The sequence below is a fragment of the Oncorhynchus kisutch genome, linkage group LG13 (genome assembly GCF_002021735.2).
Source record: "Oncorhynchus kisutch isolate 150728-3 linkage group LG13, Okis_V2, whole genome shotgun sequence".
NCBI classification, from domain to species: Eukaryota; Metazoa; Chordata; class Actinopteri; order Salmoniformes; family Salmonidae; genus Oncorhynchus; species Oncorhynchus kisutch.
Genome location: NC_034186.2, coordinates 49,280,907 through 49,306,225, shown reverse-complemented (window position 1 = coordinate 49,306,225; position 25,319 = coordinate 49,280,907). Strand labels below are relative to the sequence as shown.

General features: G+C 42.8%; 1 protein-coding gene across 2 annotated transcripts in view; it reads right to left on the bottom strand.

Annotated features, from left to right (window-relative positions):
* The window catches only part of LOC109902241 (receptor-type tyrosine-protein phosphatase U), a 326,293-nt gene that overhangs the window by 46,694 nt on the left and 254,280 nt on the right, over positions 1-25,319 (bottom strand). The window contains exons 14-19 of one of the 2 annotated variants that reach the window (XM_020498440.2): positions 23,543-23,681; positions 20,512-20,669; positions 13,790-13,977; positions 11,537-11,660; positions 1,759-1,835; positions 196-213 (exon numbers count right to left, since the gene is read on the bottom strand). In XM_020498440.2, coding sequence (XP_020354029.1) covers positions 196-213; positions 1,759-1,835; positions 11,537-11,660; positions 13,790-13,977; positions 20,512-20,669; positions 23,543-23,681 — 704 coding nt within the window. The remainder of the gene's footprint in view (positions 1-195; positions 214-1,758; positions 1,836-11,536; positions 11,661-13,789; positions 13,978-20,511; positions 20,670-23,542; positions 23,682-25,319) is intronic. The other variant, XM_031786469.1, reaches the window with a different exon arrangement.

The following is a 25,319-nucleotide window of genomic DNA, read 5'->3' as shown; positions in this document are numbered from 1 at the left end:
AACCCTCAGAGTTTCTTCACTCTGCTGCAATCTGAACATTGTGACACCTCGGAGCAGCTTGCTTTGTGCCAACTCTGAATGCAGGCTCCCAAACACTAGACTGAAGGGTTTGAATTTTGAAAGAGGGATGTGCTGCATGGGAAAGAGGGAAAATAAAGGGATGGTAGACAATAGAAAGAGCAGTGAATTACTTACTTCCCTGTTAATCCGAATCTACAGGGTCCAAAGTCAAGAAGGTGGGGAAGGTAGTAGAAAAAAAAGAGAGAAGAGATAGAAGCTAGTTAATGAAAGAAGATTGAGAAATCTAAGGAGATAAAGGTTGCAGAAAGGAGGAGAACCTGTATAGAGAGGTGTGCTTGTTTACATACAGTATGTGTGTGTGAGGCTGAGTGTGTGTTTTGTGTGTGCGTGTGTGAGCGTGCGTGCATGCATATTCGTTCATGCACGTGCTGCCATGTGTGTGTATTGCTTTGGACTGTCTCCCTATTTAACAAATTAGACGCTGTCATATAGCATTCAGCAGGGTTCACTTGCTGAGTTTGATGATGGAAAATACTGCCCTGTATGTACTACAACACATGACAAACACAGGCAGCTGCCAAGCATGCATATACATACAGCACAATACTGTATACCCACACACACACAGCCACACATACAGGCACACAGCCAGGCGATGAGTGACAAAGAGATCAAATCAAATGCTAAAGAGAAAAACTATCTGAGAGCTCGCACTTCGTCAACCTCTGCTTTAACAAACAGAAAACACATTTCAGAGAGAGGATAAACTTTTCCATGTAACCTTTGGTGAAATAGTAATGCGCTCTCCACAAGTACTCCCCTGTGGCAATGTATTTATTCATCATTCAGTGCCAGGCCTTGTCAGGGGGCCAACTTGGCCATACAGCGAGCAGCACCCAAGCATTAAGTGGCAGGTCTCTAATGATGCCTGGTCTCCCTGTGCCCTGACACTCTAATTGGCACCCTCACAATGGCAGGAGTCAAAATAGGACGGACCCATTTTAGTGCCCTCTCAAGTACCCTCTCTATGCTAATGAAGTCCCCTAAAAGCATTTCTCCTCCACAAGTCCCCTCTCTCTATATCTCTCCCGGCTTAACGATGTAAAAGGAATGCTTTCACCTTTCCGACGAGGCGTTTTAGACAAGTTTGCCTCTTATGATGGAATAACATGCCTTCATGACTGTACAGTCCAACAAATTGATGATGCATGTTGCTCTACGGGAAACACATTCTAGTTGATGCAGATGGAAACAAGAAGTATAATGAAGTAAAGGTGAGCAGCCAAAGAGATCATGTCTCAGAGATGCTCCCCGTCCATCCAGGGATTGAACAACATCAATCCAGTCTATTCAATTCAGAGGGATTGGGGGGTTTTACAAAGGGCTTTACCGCCAGGACTTGGTATTATGAAATGAATGTATTGTCTATTAATAGCGTTGGATAAGGGGTTGTAGAGGTAGTCACCAAACAGACATGGCATCTGGCCAAATGCCAAGAGGAAGGTTTGTGATTGGATGGGGGTTGGGTGGATGGTGGGGTGAGCCTGGTGTTTCCAGGAATAGGAATAAGCTCTCACAGGTAAATCTGGGGAACCGGATTGCTTAGGGCGACACAAAATATTGTGAAATGGACTGTGGTTTTTCAGAAAGGGATATGGAATGACTTGGTGTGTTTCCCAGTATAACACTGTGATTGGACAGGATTCTGAGCAGAAAGGAAGGAGAGCTGAAACTTACGTCTATGTAGTTGGCGTTGATGTAGTCGGAGTTGGGGTCTCCCAGGAGTGGGTGGAGCTTGACTCTGTGGCGGTTGTCTGGAATGGAAACATATGAATCACATATCAGCCGTGTTTCCAATTGCATTACAGTACATCCACACCACATACAACTCAATTAAATAACACCTTTCTTGTTTTTTTTAACATTTTATAAAAAAAATCTGTACATAAAATAACACATTTACTGTAGTAACTTGACAAGGAATGCCTACACGCATTTCAATATAACTTTCCTTTACTTTCAACCTAAGAAATAAAAGGTGTACAGCCATGTACCAAACTGGCTCCCGGGTGGCGCGGCGGTCTAAGGCACTGCATCTCAGTGCAAGAGGCGTCACTACAGTCCTTGGTTCACATCCAGGCTGTATCATATTCGGGCTGTGATTGGGAGTCCCATAGGGCTGCGCACAATTGGCCCATCCAGGTCTCTAAATAAGAATTTGTTCTTCACTGACTTGCCTAGTTAAATAAAGGTGAAATATAAAACATTTTAAAAAATACGATCTCGTACAACGCTGTGTACTACTCCCTTCACAGAACATTGCAAACTGTCTCTAACCATGAGAGGCCCCAGTGTACAACTGAGCAAGAGGACATGTACATTAGATTGTCTAGTTTGAGAAACAGACGCCTCACTAGTCCTCATCTGGCAGCTTCATTAAATAGTACCCGTATAACACCAGTCTCAACGTCAACAGTGAAGAGGCGACTCTGGGATGCTGGCTTTCTAGGCAGAGTTACAAAGAAAAATACATATCTCAGACTGGCCAATAAAAAGAAAAGATTTAGATGGGCAAAAGAACATAGACACTGGACAGAGGAGCTCTGCCTAGAAAGCCAGCATCCCAGAGTCGCCTCTCACTGTTGATGTTGCTCACTGTTGATGTTGAGACTGGTGTTTTATGTACTTGTCCTTGGAAATTAAGGTGGGAGATGTGTTATAGTGTGGACACTATATACATAATTACATTAAATATGAATTGTACTTATCTGCAGTATAGTATGATTGCTATTCATGTGTGCATGGTTATTATTGACCGTAACCTTTCCCCTTGGAAGATGTCATCACCCTGAATTGGATCTGTACAATGCGACTATACCACATGTTGAGTGGGCTGTATTGTTTGGCTATATTTATACCGTTTGTACATTTAAAATGTAACCTTTATTTAACCAGGTAGGCTGGTTGAGAACAAGTTGCCATTTACAACTGCGACCTGGCCATGATAAAGCAAAGCAGTGTGACACAAACAACAACACAGAGTTACACATGGAAAAAACAAACATACAGTCAATAACACAATAGAGGAAAAAAAGTATATATACAGTGTATGCAAATTAGGTAAGGGAGGTAAGGCAATAAATAGGCCATAGTGGTGAAATAAATACAATTTAGCAATTAAACACTGAAGTGATATATGTGCAGAAGATGAATGTGCAAGTAGAGATACTGGGGAGCAAAGGATAAAAAAACAGCAAAAAAAACCAGTATGGGTTATATACAGAAGGGCTATGTACAGGTGCAGTGATCTGTGAGCTGCTCTGACAGCTGGTGCTTAAAGTTAGTGAGGGAGATATGGGTCTCCAGCTTCAGTGATTTTTGCAATTCGTTCCAGTCATTGGCAGCAGAGAACTGGAAGGATAGGCGGCCAAGGAAAGAATTGGCTTTGGGGGTGACCAGTGAACTATACCTGCTGGAGCGCGTGCTACGGGTGGGTGCTGCTGTGGTGACCAGTGAGCTGAGATAAGGCGGGGCTTTACCTAGCAAAGACTTAGATGACCTGGAGCCAGTGGGTTTGGTGATGAATATGAAGCGAGGTCCAGCCACCGATAGTATACAGATCGCAGTGGTGGGTAGTATATGGGGCTTTGGTGACAAAACGGATGGCACTGTGATAGACTGCATCAGTTTTACAAGGATGCTTTGTTGCGAAATAGGAAGCCCATTATAGATTTAATTTTGGATTGGAGATGCTTAATGTGAGTCTGGAAGGAGAGTTTACAGTCTAACCAGACCCCTAGGTATTTGTAGTTGTCCACATATTCTAAGTCAGAACCGTCCATAGTAGTGATGCTGGACGGGCAGGTAGGTGAGGGCAGCGATCGGTTGAAGAGCATGCATTTAGTTTTTCTTGCATTTAAAAGAGTTGGAGGCCACGGAAGGAGAGTTGTATGGCATTGAAGCTCGTCTGGAGGTTAGTTAACACAGTGTCCAAAGTAGGGCCAGAAGTATTAGAATGGTGTCGTCTGCGTAGAGGTGGATCAGAGAATCACCAGCAGCAGTAGCGACATCATTGATGTACACAGAGAAAAGAGTCGGCCCGAGAATTTAACCCTGTGGCACCCCCATAGAGACTGCCAGAGGCCCTCCGATTTGACACACTGAACTCTGTCTGAGAAGTAGTTGGTGAACCAGGCAAGGCAGTCATTTGAGAAACCAAGGCTGTTGAGTATGCCGATAAGAATGCAGTGATTGACAGAGTCAAAAGCCTGGGCCAGTTCGATGAATACGGCGGCACAGTATTGTCTCTTATCGATGGCGGTTATGATATTGTTTAGGACCTTGAGCGTGGCTGAGGTGCCCCCATGACCAGCTCAGAAACCAGATTGCATAGCGGAGAAGGTACGGTGGGATTCAAAATGGTCGGTGATCTGTTTGTTACCTTAGCTTTCGAAGACCTTAGAAAGGCAGGGTAGGATAGACTTTGGTCTGTAGTAGCAGTTTGGGTCTAGAGTGTCTCACACTTTGAAGAGGGGGATGACCGCGGCAGCTTTCTAATCTTTGGGGATCTCAGACGATATGAAAGAGAGGTTGAACAGGCTAATAATAAGGGTTACAACAATTTCGGCGGAAAATTTTAGAAAGAGAGGCTCCAAATTTCTGTTTGAAAACGCTAGCCTTAGCTTTACTAACTGCCTGTGTATATTAGTTTCTAACTTCCCTGAAAAGTTATATATCGCGGGGGCCATTTGACGCTAATGCCATATGCCACAGGATGTTTTTGTGCTGGTCAATGGCAGTCAGGTCTGGAGTGAACCACGGGCTGTATCTGTTCCTGGTTCAAAATGTTTTGAATGGGGCATGCTTATTTCAGATTGTGAGGAAAACACTTTTAAAGAATAACCAGGCTTCTTCTACTGGCGGAATGAGGTCAATATCCTTCCAGGATACCCGAGCCAGGTTGATTAGAAAGGCCTGCTCGCTGAAGTGCTTTTTTGGAGCGTTTGACAGTGATTAGGGGTGGTCGTTTGACCACAGACCCATTGCGAATGCAAGCACAGAGGCAGTGATCGCTGAGATGAAGACAGCAGAGGTATATTTGGAGGTCAGGTTGGTTAGGATGATATCTATAAGGGTGCCTGTGTTTACAGATTTGGTGTTGTACCTGGTAGGTTCATTGATAATTTGTGTGAGATTGAGGGCATCAAGCTTAGATTGTAGGATGACCGGGGTGTTAAGCATGTCCCAGTTTAGGTCACCTAACAGCACGAGCTCTGAAGATAGATGGGGGGCAATCAATTCGCATATGTTGTCCATGGCACAGCTGGGGGCAGAAGGTGGTCTATAGCAAGCGGCAACGGTGAGAGACTTGTTTCTGGAAAGGTGGCTTTTGAAAAGTAGAAGCTCAAATTGTTTGGGCACAGACCTGATGCTCCAGATACTCACCTACCCTAAATAAGGCCAGTTTTATTGCTTCTTTCATCAGAACAACAGTTTTCAGCTGTACTAACATAATTGCAAGAGGGTTTTCTAATGATCAATTAGCCTTTTAAAATGATAAACTTGGATTAGCTAACACAACGTCCCATTGGAACACAGGAGTGATGGTTGCTGATAATGGGCCAATGTACGCCTATATAGATATTCCATAAAAAAACTGCCGTTTCCAGCTACAACAGTCATATAAAACATTAACAATGTCTACACTGTAGTTCTGATCAATTTGATGTTATTTTAATGGACAATTTTTTTTAGCTTTTCTTTCAAAAACAAGGGCATTTTTAAGTGACCCCAAACTTTTGAAAGGTAGTGTATATGATGGTCCTTCTTTCTTTTCAACTAGATCTGCTGTTCCAAACAAACACTAACACAACAAGTCTCTCAGTCTCAATGACTTAGTCTTTCAGGAGGTTTTAACTTGTATAATTCCACCCGCAACTGTTCCGTCTGAAAATATGGTATTTCTTTGTCATAGCGCAGGCGGATGTGGTCCTGGTGTCCACACATGACTCGACCATCAGTCAGTTTGACAACAAGAAGACTGGACCACTCTGACTCAGAATGATACCTGGCAACCAGCGCTTGGATGTAGACAGTTTCTTGGATTTTAACTGTCTTTCCATCGCGTTGTGGTCATGTCTTGCTGTAAGTTTCTCCTGCTTTCATTCCACTTGTGCTTTGTATAGGTGAGCTATTGGCTTTCTGCCCATCAACATCTCAGCTGGAGCATGTCCTGTGGTTGTTTGTGGCGTGATGCAGTACTGGAACAAGAACCGTGAGAGCTTAGTTGTGATGGTTCCCCCAGTCATCCTTTTGAGCCCCTCTTTCAGTGTCTGCACAGCCCGCTCCGCTAAGCCTTTTGAGGCCGGGTGAAACGGAGCGTTGCGGACATGGCGAATCCCGTTTCTCCGCATGAATTTTCGGAACAAGTCACAGGTAAAGGTTGTGTCTGACTCTTGTTGAACACAAGAGAGTAAAGCATGAATTGAAAACACCTGCCAAAGCTTTTCGATGGTTGTGGCCGCTGTGATGTTGCGCATGATGTGAGCCTACAGCCACTTGGAGCGCGCGTCCACCATGACAAGGAACATGTGGCCCATGAAAGGGTCTGCAAAGTCTATGCGTAGCCTGGACCTTGGGTGGTCAGGCCACTCCTACAGATTTTTGGGTTGCGGGTTGCGCCATCTTCTGGTTGATCTGGAACTCAGAACATGACTTCACTTTGTTTTCTACGTCCTGATCCATGTTAGACCACCAGATGTAAGAGCTGGCTAAACCTTTCATCTGGTAGAACCCTGTGTGAGCCTCATGGACCTCATCCATGACTTGCAAATGGCTGGGGGGTGGAACAACCACTCTGGGCCCAGCTCAGTTTTGTGTTTGCATAAGGTCTCAGTCCACCATCCTCTATGACAGGAGGGCAACCCTGAATAAGGAATCTTTTCACTTGGGCCAGGATAGGGCCAAGATAGGATCCCGGTCTGTCCACTGTTTGATCTGTTTGGCATTCACAGGTGAGTTTGACAATCTCAACATCAGGAAAATTGTCTCGGGAGGCACCACAGTTAATCTCTGGTAATGGGAGACGGCTGACCGCGTCTGCATTTGAAATATCCTTCCCTGCTCTGTACATGATAGTGTACTCGTAAGCTGACAGTGTTAGGGCCCAGCGCTGTACCCTTGCTGAAGCCATTGGAGGAATGCATCTTGATGCGCTAAAATGACTAATCAGTGGTTTTTGGTCAGTGCATATGGTGAAATTATGACCATAGAGGTACTGATGAAAGCGGTTCACAGCAAAGACTATGGCCAGACCTTCCTTGTCTAACTATGAATAACCCTTCTCAGTACTCGTCAGTGTGCCTGATGAAAATCCAATGGGTTCTCTGACCTGTCCTCCATCTAATGGTGGAGTACTGCCCCAATGCCATAGGGCGAGGCGTTACATGACAAGATGATCTCTGTCTTGGTCAAAATTAACCAGCAGTAGTGCAGCTTCTAGTAGTGATTTCACTTCCATGAAAGCTTTCTCTTGTGCTGGCCCCCAATTCCATTTACAGTCTTTGTGGAGCAGCTGATAAAGTGGAGCCAACACTGTTGACAGGGAGAAACGTACCACAGTAGTTCACCATGCCCAGGAACAACCTGAGCTCAGACATGTTCTTGGGTTTTGGAGCATCCTTGATTGCCCTGACTATGTCCTCCACAGGATACAGACCCTGCGCTCTGATCTTATGACCTAGGTACTGTATGTCACACTCTGTGCTTGGAATGTGGACTTGCTAAGTTAGCAACAGACTGACCGGAAAATGGCAGTTTTCTGAAAATTTCTCCCGGTCTCCGTTGTGTAGCCAAATTCCTCATTAGCTTTTAGCCCCACACACACTCAAGCCTCATCTGTAATTCTATTTGCCAAGAAAAAGTGTCCCAACCTTTCCACATATTCTGTTCAGACCTCGTTCTCTTCCATAAACTTAGTGATAGTCCCAAACATTGACATTATAATGCCAACTTGTCCTTGACCCTCATTAGCTATTTTCACTTGCTACTGATTGTCACCATCGATGTTTCCCTCCAGTGGCGGCTGCTCTCTGTCGCTCATTGAGCTAGCTAGCTAGCTAGCTAGCTAAGTGACTACCTCCACTGTTTCTTAGCTAGCTAGCACATCGCCCTGTACATGCTGATAAAGTTTTATCCCCGTCGCCAAAAAGATGTAGTAACCTGACAAGGAATTCCCACACGCATTTCAATATTACTTTCACCCTAAGAAATCAAATGTGTACAGCCATGTACAAACACAGCCAAACAATACAGCCCACTCAACATGTGGTAGAGTCGCATTGTACAGATCCGACGGGGTGACGACATCATCCAAGGGGAAAGGTCACGGTCAATGCCAATAATAACCATGCACACATGAATAGCAATCATACTATAATGCTGGTAAGTACAATACATATTCAATGTAATTATTTATATAGGGTCCACACTATAACATACAGTCAAAGTCAGAAGTTTACATAACCTTAGGTTGGAGTCATTAAAACTAGTTTTTCAACCACTCCACAGATTTCTTGTTATCAAACTGTAATTTTGGCAAGTCGGTTAGGACATCTGTTTATGCATGCCCATACCCTAACCCCACCACCTCCATGAGGCACACGCTGTCTGCCATCTTCCCGGTAGAATTGAAACCAGGATTCATCTGGGAAGAGCTCACTTCTCCAGCGTGCCAGTGGCCATCGAAGGTGAGCATTTGCCCACTGAAGTCGGTTACAACGCCAAACTGCAGTCAGGTCAAGACCCTGGTGAGGACGAAGAACACGCAGATGAGCTTCCCTGAGAAGATTTCTGACCATTTGTGCTGAAAGTTGTTGGTGGTGCAAACCCAGTTTCATCAGGGTGGCTGGTCTCAGACGATCACGCAAGTGAAGAAGCAGGATGTGGAGGACCTGGGCTGGCGTGGTTACACATGCTCTGCGGTTGAGAGGCCGGTTGGACCTACTGCCAAATTCTCTAAAACGAAGTTGGAGGCGGCTAACAGTAGAGAAATTAACATTAAATTCTCTGGCAACAGCTCTGGTGGATATTCCTGCAGTCAGCATGCCAATTGCATGCTCCCTCAAAACTTGAGACATCTGTGGCATTGTGTTGTGTGACAAAACTGCACATTTAGAGTGGCCTTTTATTGTTCCCAGCACATGGTGCACCTGTGTAATGATCATGCTGTTTAATCAGATTCTTGATATGTTACACCTCACTAATAGGGATGTAAACAAATTTCTGCACAACATTTGAGAGAAATAAGCTTTTTGTGCGTGTGGAAAAAGGTTTAGCCATATTTTATTCAGCTCATTTCAACATGCGACCAAAACTAAGGAAATCAGTCAATTGAAATAAAAAAATTAGGCCCTAATCTATGGATTATTGTCACACCCCTCCAAGTGTCACCCATCTTCCCCATTATCTCCAGTGTATTTATACCTGTGTTCTCTGTTTGTCTGTTGCAGTTCACTTTGTTTCATCTAGCCTACCATAGTTTTTCTCCTTTCTCTAGTTCTCCTGGTTTTGACTATTCTGCCTGCCCTGACCCTGAGCCTGCCTGCCGTTCTGTACCTTTTCAACTCTGCTCTGGATTGCTGACCTCTGCCTGCCTTTAACCTGTTGTTTGCCTCCCCCCCCCTGTTTTGTAATCAACTTTTGTTACTTTGAAACTGTCTGCATCTGGGTCTTCTCCTGAGCCTTGACAGTACAAAACTGTCCATGATGGACCCAGCAGACTCGGACCAGCTCCCCAATGCTGTCTCCTCCCAAAGAGCCACCATTGGAAGGCACGAGGAGTTGCTTCATGGTCTTACGGAAGGGTTCCAGACCTTGGCCGAACGCCATGACAGTGAGTTGAACACATTGCTGGAGCAATTCCACAGGTTGAATGTCAGGCAGCCTACCACGGCAGTAACCTCCCAGCATCTCAGTCACCCGGCTGTTAGCAGCGTGGCCACCCCGGTTCCCGAGAACCCCACTTGCCTCCCCCGGAATGCTTCGCTGGAGACTCGGGAAGCTGTCGGGCGTTTCTCGCGCAGTGTTCAAGCTGCAAGCTGCAGCCCTCCTCGAACAGCTCAACACCTCATCACACTGATGTCCAGGAGGGTTCTAGCCTGGGCTATGGCTGTGTGGGAACAACAGTCGACCGTATGCTTCAGTCTGGAGGAGTTTGTGGCGGAGGGGGAAGATGGTTTTTTATTCTCTATTGTCCAGGAGAGGAGCCTTCCCGGAAGTACTCCAGCTTCGACAAGACTATGCAGACTATACGGTGGATTTCGGCACATTGGCAGCTGAGAGTGCCTGGAACCCGGAATCGCTATTAGACACGTTCCAGCACGGATTATGGGAGGAAGTGAAGGACGAGCTAGCAGCCCAGTAACTACCGACCGATCTCGACTCACTCATTGCCTGCTCCAAAACCGCCATATAAAAGCCAGACCACGGTTTGCAACTGCACATGGGGACAAAGATCGTACTTTTTGGAGAAAAAGTGTCCTCTGGTCTGACGAAACAAAAATAGAACTGTTTGGCCATAATGACCATCATTATGTTTAGAGGAAAAGGGGGAGGCTTGCAAGCCAAAGAACACCATCCCAGCCGTAAAGCACAGGGGTGGCAGCATCATCTTGTTGGGGTGCTTTGCTGCAGGAGGGACTGGTGCACTTCACCAAATAGATAGCTTCATTAGGGAGGAAAATTATGTAGATATATTGAAGCACCAGCTCAAGACATCAGTCAGGAAGTTGAAGCTTGGTCGCAAATGCCAAAATGTCAAAATGTATTTGGCTAAGGTGTATGTAAACTTCAGACTTCAACTGTATATGTATATGGCTTTTTAATGGAGGTTTTGGAGCAGTGGCTTCTTCCTTGCTAAGAGGCCTTTCAGGTTATGTCGATATAGGACTCGTTTTACTGTGGATATAGCTATTTTTGTACCTGTTTCCTCCAGCATCTTCACAAGGTCCTTTGCTATTGTTCTGGGATTGATTTGCACTTTTCTCACCAAAGTACGTTAATTTCTAGGAGACAGAACGCGCTTCCTTCCTGAGCGGTGGGACAGCTGCGTGGTCCCAAGGTGTTTATACTTGCGTACTATTATTTGTACAGATGAACGTGGTACCTTCGTTTGGCATTTGGAAATTGGATGAAATATATCAATTTATTTGGATTTTCCCATGATGTCAAGCAAAGGCACTGAGTTTAAAAGTCATGCACAAAGTAGATGTCCTGACCGACTTACCAAAACTATAGTTTGTTAACAAGAAATTTGTGGAGTGGTTGAAAAATGAGTTTTAATGACTCCAACCTAAGTGTATGTAAACTTCCGACTTCAACTGTATCTTTACCTCAGGTTCTTCCACTGAGGTAAAAATATATATTTTACTTGGAAGACCTGGCCAAAAGATCCTACATATCAATTTTTTCATGTAAAAGAATATAACACATATTTGTGATTGACAATATTGCTTACGGTGATCAGTGCATTCGTCCCAAGCGGGCTGGCATGTCCATGATGACTTATATCCCATCAACGTGTCATTCCTCCCTTTAGTTTTGTCCTTCTTTTTGGTGCAGTCCCAGCCATCAAAGAAGCTCTGTGGAGGGGTAGGGAAGTATATGTTAATGATACTATCATCGAGTCAAACATATTTACAATGTGTCTCTTCTAAACCATTATATCTGCAGTTGTCTGTTGTGTTTGAGCGACGTAAGGGGGAAATAGAAAATTAATGGGTATAATTGGAGCAATATCTTTCAAGTAGTGAGCCAATGCATACATCATGACGGTGTAGTGCTATTCAAAGACCATCCGAACTGAAAGGGAGTTCAAAAGCATCATAGATGACAAGTAGCTACCCGTTCACATTAACTGATCATGCAGAACATGTGGAAGAGCCTTAGCTTCATGTTCACACACAGACAGAGCACTCTAGTTTAATTCCATACATCCTGCCTAGTCATGGCCCCATGCACAACTCTGTTCCAACACGCTCCTGTCCTCTCATCAACATGCCCCACTATCGCCATCCTATGACAGTCCTGATTCCAGGGCAACCCCAGCAGCAGGATCCAGCTGTCTTATGCTCTCATCAACCAAACTACTCCTGTCCCCTAGTGTGTGGGGCCAAGTTTCCCCCCACACACACCCCTGTGGTTGTTCAGCCCCCAGGGGGGACTGTGGGTGAATCCAAGCCTGCATGCTGAGTAGGGGAATTACAACCCTGCTGCTCCCCACAGAGAGAGTAACCACCCAAACTCTGCCTATGATTACACCAACCCCCCCACTTTTCCCCAATACAGACTTGGAGAGTTAGGCCCATTAATCGGGGTGGAGGGTGCAGGGAGGGAGGGAGGGAGGGAGGGAGGGAGGGAGGGTTATTTGGTTCTGAGGATCACACAAAAAATTAAGAGTAAAACTCTAATGAAAGACAAGACGAGACACAGTGAAGAACAGTCTGAGCCGTTACATGAATAATTTTGCTGCAGTGTTTACAAATTATCGCTGTGTTTTTTCTCCCCCAGTGCAATATTACTGTGTCAACCAGCCCACCGGTTTTGACTACTTTCCTTTTTCCTAATCATGGAGAGAAATGGCACCGGGGAGAAATGTTTCATGGCTGTGTGCTCTCCAAAATGTGGCCCGACGCATCCAGACAGCCATGGAAATCAGCCTTTACAGAGGTACTGAAATAATAAGTGGGTTAAGTTCTGCTTGTCTCCCAAAACAAAACGTTTCCCTCTCTACCTATGGTAAAGTACAGACACTGTTCCACAGTCTGCATGTCGAGAGATATCCAATTATTTGACCTGTATTTAACTAGGCAAGTCAGTTAAGAACAAATTCTTATTTACAATGATGGCCTACCCAGGCCAAACCCTCCCCTAACCCAGACGATGCTGGGCCAATTGTGCACCGCCCTATGGCACTCCTGATCACGGCTGGTTGTGATACAGCCCGAGATCAAACCAGGGTCTGCGCCACTCGGGAGCCCTCGGAAGATAATGGAACTGAGGGAGACTCTCCTTAACATACACTCCCTGATGCATAAAGAAGTTTGGAACAGAGTCCTCCAAGGCTTCTCTCCTTAACTGTAGGCGATGATTTAACAAAATGACTCCCTCGTTGTGCCGTGCATCACTTAATAACACTTTCAACCTGGTGGCATCCTATACAAGCCTAAAAACCTCTGTTGAGAATTCTCCTCCAACCAGAGTACAGAGGTTCTTCTTTTTTCAGTGTGGTACTGGAGGTCAGCCAGGGGTTGGAAGCCACCGAGCCCCCGATGCTGAGACAATTGGCGGTCACTGGGCTGGGGAACAAATGGACTGGTCTGGAGAACCCCTGGGGATTGGGGCTTCATCAGCGACAGCCACTCTGACAGAGGGGCTATTTGGAGCTCCAGACAATGATGATTTTTTAATAGTCTCACAGTGAACTTGGTCAAAGAAGTGTCTTTTAACCCTGAATCATGCATTTTTACAATCTGTAACAACTGGGGCGTGAGTGATAACTTCACACAATCTGACTACTAAATGCATAATCTCCTGTCTACAATTTTTACTTTTAAATGATGACTTATTCTACATTTTAAACCCCTAAATAGTGTACGGTGACAAGACTACAAACTTGTATTTTCGCACACCATTATTTTCCAGCAACACACCATTATACCAACCAAACACACATCAGCCACAACCATGCCTCTGTACCTATACTTCCTACCTCGTACTCCTGTTTGAAGCCATACCCCTCTGCAGTTTTCATCTGGTTGATGTGCTGGAGAAGGTCAGCCACGCGCACAGCAGGGTGGAGCTGACCGGTGTGGTAGGGTGAGCCCTTACGCCCACACTGGCGTCGTGGCGAACCCCCCAGAAGACTACTGGACTCGTTCACTGAGCTAGACTGCTCACCTGTGAGAGAAGGACAAAGGAAGGGGGCACCATTAGGCATAGAGTTACACACAAAAGGTGGTATCTGAAATTGAGTAATTTGTAACTTCATTTTTCATATGAAACTCCTGTTGATGTCAATCCCAGTCAATATTCCATAGGCTCAGTGGTGACCCGTCATTCAGGGCAGGTGGGGCAGAGCCCCCACCTGTTTTGAGCCCCACATTTTTAGGTACATTTTTTGGGGGATACATTTTTTCCTGGTTTGCTTGTTATTTTGGCATTAATACACGTCACATATCAGATTGCAAACAATGTAAAATAAATGTCATTGAGTTAATAAAGCCGCAAAAAACAAGGCAGCTCCAAAATGCAGGTGTTTCAGCCTAGCTCAGTGCTTGGTGGTGGTGGTGCAAGCCAGCAGAAAATACAGAGCGTTGCGCCTGATTGGCTCAGTTTTCTGTCATGATTGGCTAAGTTTTCTATCACTCATGGGGCAGTACGTCACCCCCAAGTCTAAGATTAGAGCTCGAACATTTTAGCCCCTTTGGTTACAAGTGCCCATCCAAGAAGGCACAAGGTCATTGGCCACAGATAGAATGACATGACATTATATCTACAGTACTTTCAACATTTTTCATACTTTCAAAATCTTAGCTAGCAAGCTAATGAATCAAGTTGACAATCTACTGGCAAATCCTTTTCAATCCTTGTCATATAAAGAGAAATCAGAGATAAAATGTATTGGTGCTCATCGGCCATTGGACAACAAGTCTGAAATCGCAAGTTCAACAATGAGTGATTTGGAAGGAAGCAGTGGCTAACTGCAAGCATCTCAAAGCAATCACCATTTCGCCTGTTATTCAGTTGAGAGGGTGTGTGGTCCAAGTCTGGGTTTAAGGATTTAAAACATCTGTCTGAAAGGGTTTCAAAACATGAGAATTGTGCATCACATATACAGTAGACAATGCTGTAAAACTCTGATCACTGGGGAAAACAAACGTTGTGGCTCAAATACACACTGCATAGAGACGAACTTCACAACCAACAAAAGGAGGACAATAGGTATGTGCTTGGCAGAATTGTAGCATGTAGTCTACTGTTCGGACTTGGTAGTGCACATGTGTCCTATAGCCTGTTTTATAGAAATGTAATGATCATTACATTTAATATTGTTGAATATTTCATTGTCCGCTTATGTGCCCAAGTTATTTATTATACGGTTCTGACTTGATGTACAAGGAGAATACTGTAAGAAAGGCCCATGTTTATGTCGCTCTGTAAATTAAAAAAAATGCTGAACAAATAGACAGCATATAGGCTACATCCGTCTCAGCTCGCTCATGTCTTAATCAAAATTACGGCTTGCCCCTTAACCGCTTATCATATCATATATGCCATTGCCATAATTTGTACATCTACACTGTTATATTGCTTATATAGGTCTATCTCATTAGTATCTTATTAATAATTGAAGGCAATGCTAGAATTATGCATTTATTAGTTGATCTTACTTTGTGTGTTATAATTAGCTAGGGTGCTTTTCTCCATGAGGGTGATAAGTTACAGACCCAACACCATTTTATTATAGTATCCCCTCCTCCTTAACCATGTTTGTTTGGTTAGTAATATTTGATTGAGATGACGCCATCTAATCTATCTCTTTGATTAACTATTAAGTGTATCAGGGTGTTACGGCTTTCTTCCGTCGAAGGAGAGTCGGACCAAAATGCAGCGTGGTTAGTTAGATTCATGTTTAATGAACGAATAAACACGAAATACAAAACAACAAACGGAACGTGAAAACCTATACAGCCTATCTGGTGAAATACAAAACACTAAGACAGGAACAATCACCCACAAACACACAGTGAAACCCAGGCTACCTAAATATGGTTCCCAATCAGAGACAACGAGAATCACCTGACTCTGATTGAGAACCTCAGGCAGCCATAGACTATGCTAGACACCCCTACTCAGCCACAATCCCAATACCTACTAAAACCCCCAATACCACAACACAACACAAAATAACCCCATGTCACACCCTGGTCTGACCAAATAAATATATAAACACAAAATACTAAGACCAGGGCGTGACACAGGGCCTGGTTGTATAGAACATCTAAAGTGTTTCCCTTAAGAGTTTACCTTAAGGGATCATTTTCCCTTACCTAAGGGAGTTTCCTTAGTTTGAAGGCATGTACGGCTGAAAGAATTTCAGGTTACCATTGGGACGGCCTGATTCACTGACTAAACTCAAAGAGATCGCTTTAACTTTGTAAGATAGCAAAATGGAACATCTACAATCAAGACAGGATAACCAAATTACCTCAGAAAGTAATAAACCACATTTCTTGGAGTTACATTTTTCTCAAGCTAGCTTACGGAGTAGCTGGGTGATTCTGCAACTACGATCACTTCTATGTCCTCAGGGTAAATTTGGTGGATTTTATTAAAAAATATATATGTTAAGTTCACACTACAATCACCCCAGATTTCTTTAACACCTCTCTATCAAGTATTTTAGCTACTTTTCAGATGCATTTTATACCATTTTATTCACTGTTTTGTCCTTGTCCCTTTTGAGCTTCTAGTATGTTTTTCTATGAGAAAACATTAATAATTGCACATTATATAATGTTATCTCCTAGAGAAAAAGTACATCAAATCAAATCTATATCAATATTTATGGGGATATTTTTTGTTGTTGAGCTCTGCTAACCAGTCTCTCACCTGCCCCACAAAATATACCTATCCTTTGGTAGTGGTGTCATTTCCACCACTGAGGGAAAATTCCTCATTAATAAAGTTTTGTCAAGAGAATGTTAACTTAGTTACCATGGAAACATATTACAGACACTGAAGCACATGGCTGCAGCGGACAGTTGTTCCAGATATGATGTCCAGAAATTGAAGCTAAATCTAGGTAAATATTACTTGAGTAGAGAACATATTTATTGTCAGTAATTTCCAAACAGGTGATAATTTCTTTACTTTGTGGTAGAATCATTTGATGTATTTAGTGTAAATAATATGCCAGCTGCAATACTAGCCAAAACATGCTAACCTGTAATTTTTCTCCAAAAACTGTAGAAGTGTCATTTCCATTACAGTCATTTCCAACACAAACTTAACTGTGGTGAAAATGACCGAACGTAGCAGAAATGACAAAAATATATTATGTTATTACTTTGTACTTTTTAACATTTATTTTAGGCTTATTTAATCATGCTTTAAATGAATTTAATCTCGAAAATGCTCCAAGATGTGCACAAGTTGAAAACTTAAGTAGTATTTTTCTTTGCTTTTAAAAGATGCCACATACAGTGGGGCAAAAAAGTATTTAGTCAGCCACCAATTGTGCAAGTTCTCCCACTTAAAAAGATAATTTGCAAATAAATTCATAAAAAATCCTACAATGTGATTATCTGGATTTTTTTTCTCTAATTTTGTCTGTCATAGTTGAAGTGTACCCATGATGAAAATTACAGGCCTCTCATCTTTTTAAGTGGGAGAACTTGCAAAATTGGTGGCTGACTAAATACTTTTTTGCCCCACTATAAAACAGCACAGAGGTCACAGACATAGAAACCAAATAACAATACATCTGCATATAGACAGGGAGAGATACTGGAAGAAAAAAGAGAAGAGAGAAGTGAAATCTATCTCTGATCTTACAAAGCGAAAACAAAGAAGCAAGAGAAGGCAATGGAAATGCAACCAACGGAATAGAAGACAGACTTTAAAGAGAACAGTTGCACTGGAGACCTACCTATCAGGCAACACTACCTCACCAGATGACTTGCAGCCAGAACATGAGGCTAACATACCTCCCCCTGACTTACCTGCCCCTGATGCATGCCCTGATACCCCTCTTCCTCATCATCTGCAACAGGAATGAGAAGTCGAATACTTGCTGGAAGGAAAAGGTTTGGAAGAGGTCGCTCAAAAACATACAAATGACAAATGTCAAACTCAATAAAACTTTACGGAAAGCTGAGAAATACAAATTAATTTATGATCAACTGATGAAGAAAATGGAGAAACAAGATTCCCCAAAGACAAAGACAAAACAGCAAATGAAAGGAACACCGAAGGATTTTATTGTTTCAAAATGCCATCATTGATCATCAGAGTTAAAGCAAAACTATAAAAAAATTGCAGTGCCAAGGACAAGCTTACAAAATGCTCAGAGGCAACATCCTGAGAAAGTATGGCCTGGTCAAAGAGCAAATTAAAACAGGCCAACACATCTTCAAAACTCAAGGGAAAAAAAGTGTACCATAATTACAAAGCCACAGAAGAGACAATCACTAGATTCTATGAACGTGATGACAACAGTAGAGCAACAACAGAGAAAAATGACACAGTAACAAGGAACAAGAAGAAAAAGCAGAAGTGCTTCTTGAATGGCACAATTCAGAACCTTTATCAGAATTTTAAGAGGGATAATTTAGAGATTAAAATGTCCTACTATGAATTCTACAGAATACGTCCTTTTTGGGTTGTCAAGCCAACAGTCCAGGATAGGGACACATGCCTCTGCAAAACCCGAGCCAACCTCCAGTTCATGGCGGCAAAACTACAGCATCACAAAGGGATCAGCTACAGCAACATTGAGAACCTTATTGAGTCTTTGTGCTGTGAGAACCTGAAGAAAGAGTGCATGTACACAAAGTGCTCCCTTTGCCAAGCAAAAGAGCTTAAAACATCTGACTTTGATGCTGGTGAGCAGACATGGTGGTTTGAGTGGAAAAACAAAGCTGAAGAGAGAGAAGGAAAAACAAAAGAGGGAAACATGGAAAACTTCACTGTACTTTTGACAGCAAAAGAAAAGGTGTGTAGCACACTGCAGAGTCTACTGGAGGACTTTTCCAAAGGATTGAAAGAGAAGTTGGGGAAACACATGTACAACATTCGACATTAATACTCCAAACTGATATAATTGAAAGAGAATATGCGGAGAGATCATCGTGCATATGGACTTTGCAGAGGAACATGTGTAAACAACAACCTGTGAAATCCACACCAGTGAAATCCAGGCAGTTCACTTCGGTGATTCTCACAAGCAGGTGGCCCTCCACACCTGTGATGGACATACCACAAATTATACAGTTTCACTTTGCTCATTGAGCTCTTCTATGCAGATGACCCCCCTGCAATCTGGGCCCATCTCTCAAAAACACTGGCCTCCTTCCTTGAGCTCTTCCCACCGGCTACTTTTGGAATCTTAATTTATCTTAAATGAATTACATGTTTAACAATGGTTGTTGTTCAAACTTGTTTGTAATAAAATATTGTTTTCATCAAGTTTTTTTTTTTTTTTACATAGATGTAATTTCCACCACACCCATATTTTTTTGGTAAATGAGAATATTATGTATAATTTGATTGATTGAGTGATTTGTTTTAGATAGGGTTATCATATGGTTGTTATCATAATCTCACAAAAAGGTCTCATCTCATTTTTCATGATAATTTTTTTTTCTTCTGTTTATACATTCAGGCATTGTGTTGAATAATGTATATTAGAAAAACATTAAAAATCACTTAAAATAAGATTAAATACAAATTAATGAATAAATGTATAAATTAATGTGATACAAATTAACTGTATGATATTTAATTTTCAACTAAAACTGATTTTTAATGACGTGATCGAAATGACATTTGTCAATTTTCTGTATGAGAAAAATGACAAAAAGATATACATTCCTTGAATACCACGATCACAGCCATTATCAGATATTATTTCTAGACAAATCAAAAGCAATTATAATAGTGGTAAAATGGTGTTTCAACACATTTTCATTTCTGAAAGCTTGCAGGGTCAAAGTGCTCGAAGTTGCAGCATCCCGCAGCTAAAGATGGACTAGCCAGTTAGCTTTGTAGCCATGGATTGTGCACCCTCCATTATTTAGCTAAGTAACTACAGTAGCTGGTTGATGTTTGCCTTTTGTAAACAGCGTGGATGAAAGCAACATTCACCTCCACAAATGCTGTTTACATCGATACTGAATGAAGCAATTAAGGGACATCATGGGCACCCTTAACTTTTTCACTTAATTTAAGGGGGAAATGCACCTTAAATGTTTTGTACAACTGACTTAAAGTTAAGGAAACTTTAAGGAACAAGATGATTGTTCCTTCCTTCTCTGTGTTATGCACCTTAATATTTCAAGATATCGAGACGAGAAGGAAGACAACTAGAATCACAAATCATTTTCTTGCCAGAAGGCGTATCACTTTACGTCTGTTTGCAATTTTATTTTCCTTGTTATCTTATTAGACTGTGGATCTTCTGCAGGGTGCATAGCTGCTTCTGAGGTATATGAAGCTTTTCTAAGGCTAGATGGACGCTGTCGGAGGAATAACGTTCACACACAATATTGTGGGCGCGTTTGATGAACATTTTGGGAAAAGCTTGTGAGTGAATATTTTAGTCCTCAGGTGTTCCAGGAATGAATCATAGCTTGATTGCTGGTGTCTTCTTTTTATTTGAAAGTACATACTGCAGGTGTGTGTGCTTATGCCTGTGTGTGTGTGTCTTACCGTGCATGCTGCAGGTGTGTGCCATGCGTGCTGCAGAGAGGGCCACACGCTCATCCTCCTGCAGGGTACTCTGGTCAGTGAAACTGCGCTCCATCGAACCCATGTGACTCTTCTCCTGACGGTACGTTATGGGTGTGTTATTTATGTTCACTGGCTTCCTACAAACACACAGAGTGAGAGAGGGAGGGGGAGAGAGGGGGATAGAGAGAGCAACATTTTTATTTGGCCACTGAAACTCTTCATTGGTAGCCAGAGAGCACAAGCATGTGAATGCTCGATTGGCAAAACAATGGAAAGGTAGGAGGCTGGCAGGACCAAACGACAGCCAAAGCAGCTAGACCTGCCTCTAATTGAATATGTCACTGGAACTAAGGGGCCTAGCCCAAAACATGAAAAACAGCCCCATACCATTATTCCTCCTCCATCAAAGTTTACAGTTGGCACTATGCATTCAGGCAAGTAGCATTCTCCTGGCATCCGCCAAACCCAGAATCGTCCGTTGGACTGCCAGATGGTGAAGCGTGAATCATCACTCCAGAGAACGCTTTTCCACTGCTCAAGAGTCCAATGGCGGCAAGCTCCACACCACACCAGCCGATGCTTGGCAATTGAGCATGATGCTCTTAGGCTAACTGCTCGGCCATGGAAACCCATTACTACATGAAGCTCCCAACTATGTTATTGTGCTGACGTTGCTCCCAGAGGCTGTTTGGAACTCCGTAGTGAGTGTTGCAACTGAGGACAGACAATGTCTATGAGCTTCAGCACTCGGCGGTCCTGTTCTGTGAGCTTGTGTGGCCTACAATTTCGCGGCTGAGCCATTGTTGCTCCTACACGTTTCTACTTCATAATAACAGAACATACAGTTGACCAGTGCAGCTCTAGCAGGGCAGAAATTTGACAAACTGATTGCGGGAAAGTTGGCATCCTATGACGGTGCCACGTTGACAGTCACTGAGCTCTTCAGTAAGGCCATTCTACAGCTAATGTTTGTCTATGGATATTGTATGGCTATGTGCTCAATATTATACACCTGTCAGCATCGGGTATGGCTGAAATAGACAAATCCACAAATTTGATGGGGTGTCCACATACTTTTGCATATATAGTGTATTTTAATAGGCTACATATAGGGAAAGGGGGTTACCTAGTCAGTTGCACAACAAAATGCATTTAACCAAAATATGTATTCCGCATTTAACCCAACTCCTCTGAATCAGAGAGGTGCAGGGTCTGCCTTAATCGACATCATCGGTGCCCGGGGAGTAGTTGTTGGGGGTGAACTGATGCTTTAACAGACTGGAAACGATATGAACTGAGTTCTCCCTACAACATGCCTGCTCAATGTGTAAATGTATGTTTTTTTTTAAACTATAGTGCTTTGTGTTTTATTTGTACATGAAAATGAATGTGCTGCTATATTGGCCAGGTCTCAATTGAACAATCGTTTTTTAATCTCAATGAGACTAACCTGGTTAAAAAAGGTTAAATGAAAATAAATGAAATGTATAATGCCTGTTCAGCTGGACTGGAAACTCTCAACAACCCTCTTTACCTAATTGAGAAATGTCCACCTATTTCTGAATAAGCATAGACCAGACTCTGAGTTATGATGGGGTTGGAACTAAGCTCATGAGGCATTTATATATTTCTCAAGAATTAGGGGTATATACAGTGCTCTCCGAAATGATTTGTACAGTGAATCATTTTTTGTCTTTTGGCTCTATACTCCAAAGGTTTGGACTTGAAATCAAACAATGACTATGAGATTACATTGCAGAAAGTTACACATGCACAAATATCATACTCCCAAAAAATGCAAACCTCCCCTTTTATTGTAATGATGAGAGGTTAGCATGTATGATATTTGTGCATGTGTAACTTTCTCACTCATCATGATTCACATTCATTTAGGATTATCCTTAATCATGGTAGCATCCACATTCATGTAGAAGTGTTTAAATACATATTCTATTCTTATTTACAATAAAAGTGACAAATAGTTTACCATTCATTTCTATTGGGCACAAAATCATCTGAAACACAAAACAAACAGCAAATGCATCCAACAAATTTGTAGAGTCACAAGCTTCATATAGTCATTGCATACTATGAATTTGAAAATGCAAATACTTATTTTTTACTACCTTAAGACACATATACTTTAATACAAGTGAATTGTCTGAATACTTTTGCTCCCCTAAAATGGGGGGACTATGTACAAAAACTGCCGTAATTCCTAAACGGTTCACCCAATATGGATGAAAATACCCTCAAATTGTTTGATTTCAAATCCAAACTTGTCAAGTATACAGCCAAAAGAAGAAAAAAACTTCACTGTCCCAATAATTACAACAAAACGTATTTAAATATCATAGAGTGGGCCCATTAAAAAGCGGGCAAAACCCAGACACTCCACTCAGGGCAGTGTCAAGTCACTCCTGTGAAAGGGAGTATATGAGTAGGGTGTAACGTCAGGGTCATATGCTGCCATAAAGGTGTGTGGGGCGACCCTCTTGTTGGCACCATCTGCGGGGAGGTGAGACCTTTGGGAGCTAGCGGCTAGGCTAATCATCTCCTAAAGCACACCTTTTCCCTCCCAATTATCCTTTCATTTATGGGTCACGCTTCTGCCCGGCGTGCGTAATTACAGTAAGTGAGTAATTGAATTGTATTTGCATTTAATTAAATATTTCACACTCAAACGAGCCCTGCAGATGAGAGCGGTGTGGTCCCTCTGATACACCATAAGGGTGTACCCCTCTCTCTCTCTCCCTCCCTCCCTGTCACATGTACTCTCTTCAAAACAACCTGGCACTTTGGAAAGGCAAATATGAGTTCTAGGGAAGACTCGAGAGTAGAATAAAAAAAAAATAGCATCAACATTCTACAGATGGTTTGTGTGGTCGAGACATTGTCAGTTAGGAAACAACTTATTTACCACCCTGTGTGGTAATCTGAAGAAAGTTAACTATTTGGCTAACTGAGTGAGGACTGAGAAGTGGTATAAAAATGTGGGCCAGTGACTCACCCCTTCCTGATGATGATGATGATGGCCCCTAGGAGCAGGATGAGCACCACCAGGCCCCCAGCACACACCCCCAGGATCAGCCCCATCTCCTCTGAGTGTTGGGACACCTCCAGAGCCCGCCGGTGGTCCTTACAGGCCGCTGAGTGAGAGAGATGAAGTGAGGGGAGGAAGCAGAGATGGGGAGGGATGAAGGGAGAGAGAAAGGAGGTGGGACAGAGAGGGGGGTGGAGAGAGACAGAGTGAGAGAAACAGAAGGAAGGAGAGATACAGACAGAGAGGGTTGAAAGAGGGGTGGCAGCTAGCCTAGTGGTTAGAGTGTTGGGCAAGCAACCAAAAGGTTGCTAGATTGAATCTCCGAGCTCCGAGCTGACAAGGTAACAATCTGTCATTCTTCCCCTGAACAAGGCTCTTCCTAGGCCGCCATTGTAAATAATAATTTGTTCTTAACTGACTTGCCTAGTTAAATAAAAATGTACAAAGAGGGGGACAGAAAAAGGGATATAGGAAGAAATGTACAGGCTTAAAATGCAGATCAATAATCAATGCTTAACATACACAACAGTCATCACTGTCATATCACAATGGCGGGACTGACACTAACCACCCTGACCGCTGAGAAAATATAGAATGTTTCAAAACAGACTGACTCTTTACTGCCACATCTGTGCATTCATTCGCACGGTTTAATTTATTTATATGGCAGTATGTTTCAAGGGACAAATGTTACATATTGAAACTCTGTAGGCTACCAGAATGTACGATAAAAACACTTACAAAGGGTGGTGCCCACATCAATAGCTCCTGCTAATATAGACACATTGTGTTCATTAGACAAAATAATTGGATGGGAGACACAAACAGACCACTGTCATGTGCGTGCTTTTCAATAGGTGAATCATACTGGATATTTCTCTGCTCTTTTAATAGCCATGAGGAAAGGTTTGCATCTTCTTTGACAATAAGAGCCCTTTGTGTCTTCGAGTGATACACCGGAAAGGAGGTTTGAGATATACTCTATGAGGCCAGGGATAAAAGTTTTTTAGGACTGGGGGAATGTTTTGTGGAGGGTCTTCACAAGCTTGCCACACTTGGTACCTGGGTCGTGTTCAACGGGCACCAAACAGAAGAACCGCAGACTGAAATAGAGAGGGCCTACCTAGACCTTTTCGCTTTTCAATTGTGTGCCCTAATGAATGAGACTTTGCTTGAAGACAAAGACATTCTGTATAACCACTGAATGTTTAATGCCACATCAAAACAAAAGCATTTTTTTGTGGTGAAATCCAAGACAACACTAATCTAAATCCAAGACGATAGTGTGGTTTATTTAAATACACACGAGTACAGTAGAGTAAGGGTGGCAGGTAGCCTAGTCGTTAAGAGCGTTGGTCCCATAACTGAAAGGTTGCTAGTTCACATCCCCAAACTGGCAAGGTGAAAAAATCTGCCGTTCTACACTTGAGCAAGGCAGTTAACAACTGCTCTTTGGTTATCAATGATGTTGATTAAGGCAGCCCCCGCACTTCTCTGATTCAGAGGGGTTGGGTTAAATACGAAATACATTTCAGTTGAATGCATTCAGTTGTGCAACTGACTAGGTATTCCCCTTTCCCCAGTATAATTTCAAGGTGCCCCAGTGTCTAAGATACAGTAAAGGCCATTATTATAATAGCAAGTTACTCATCTCACTGGCACAAAGCTCTACACTTATGGAAATGGGCGAAGCAATAAGCTTTTTTTTGTCTTGTAGCAGTAACCCACTGATCTACTTTCTCTG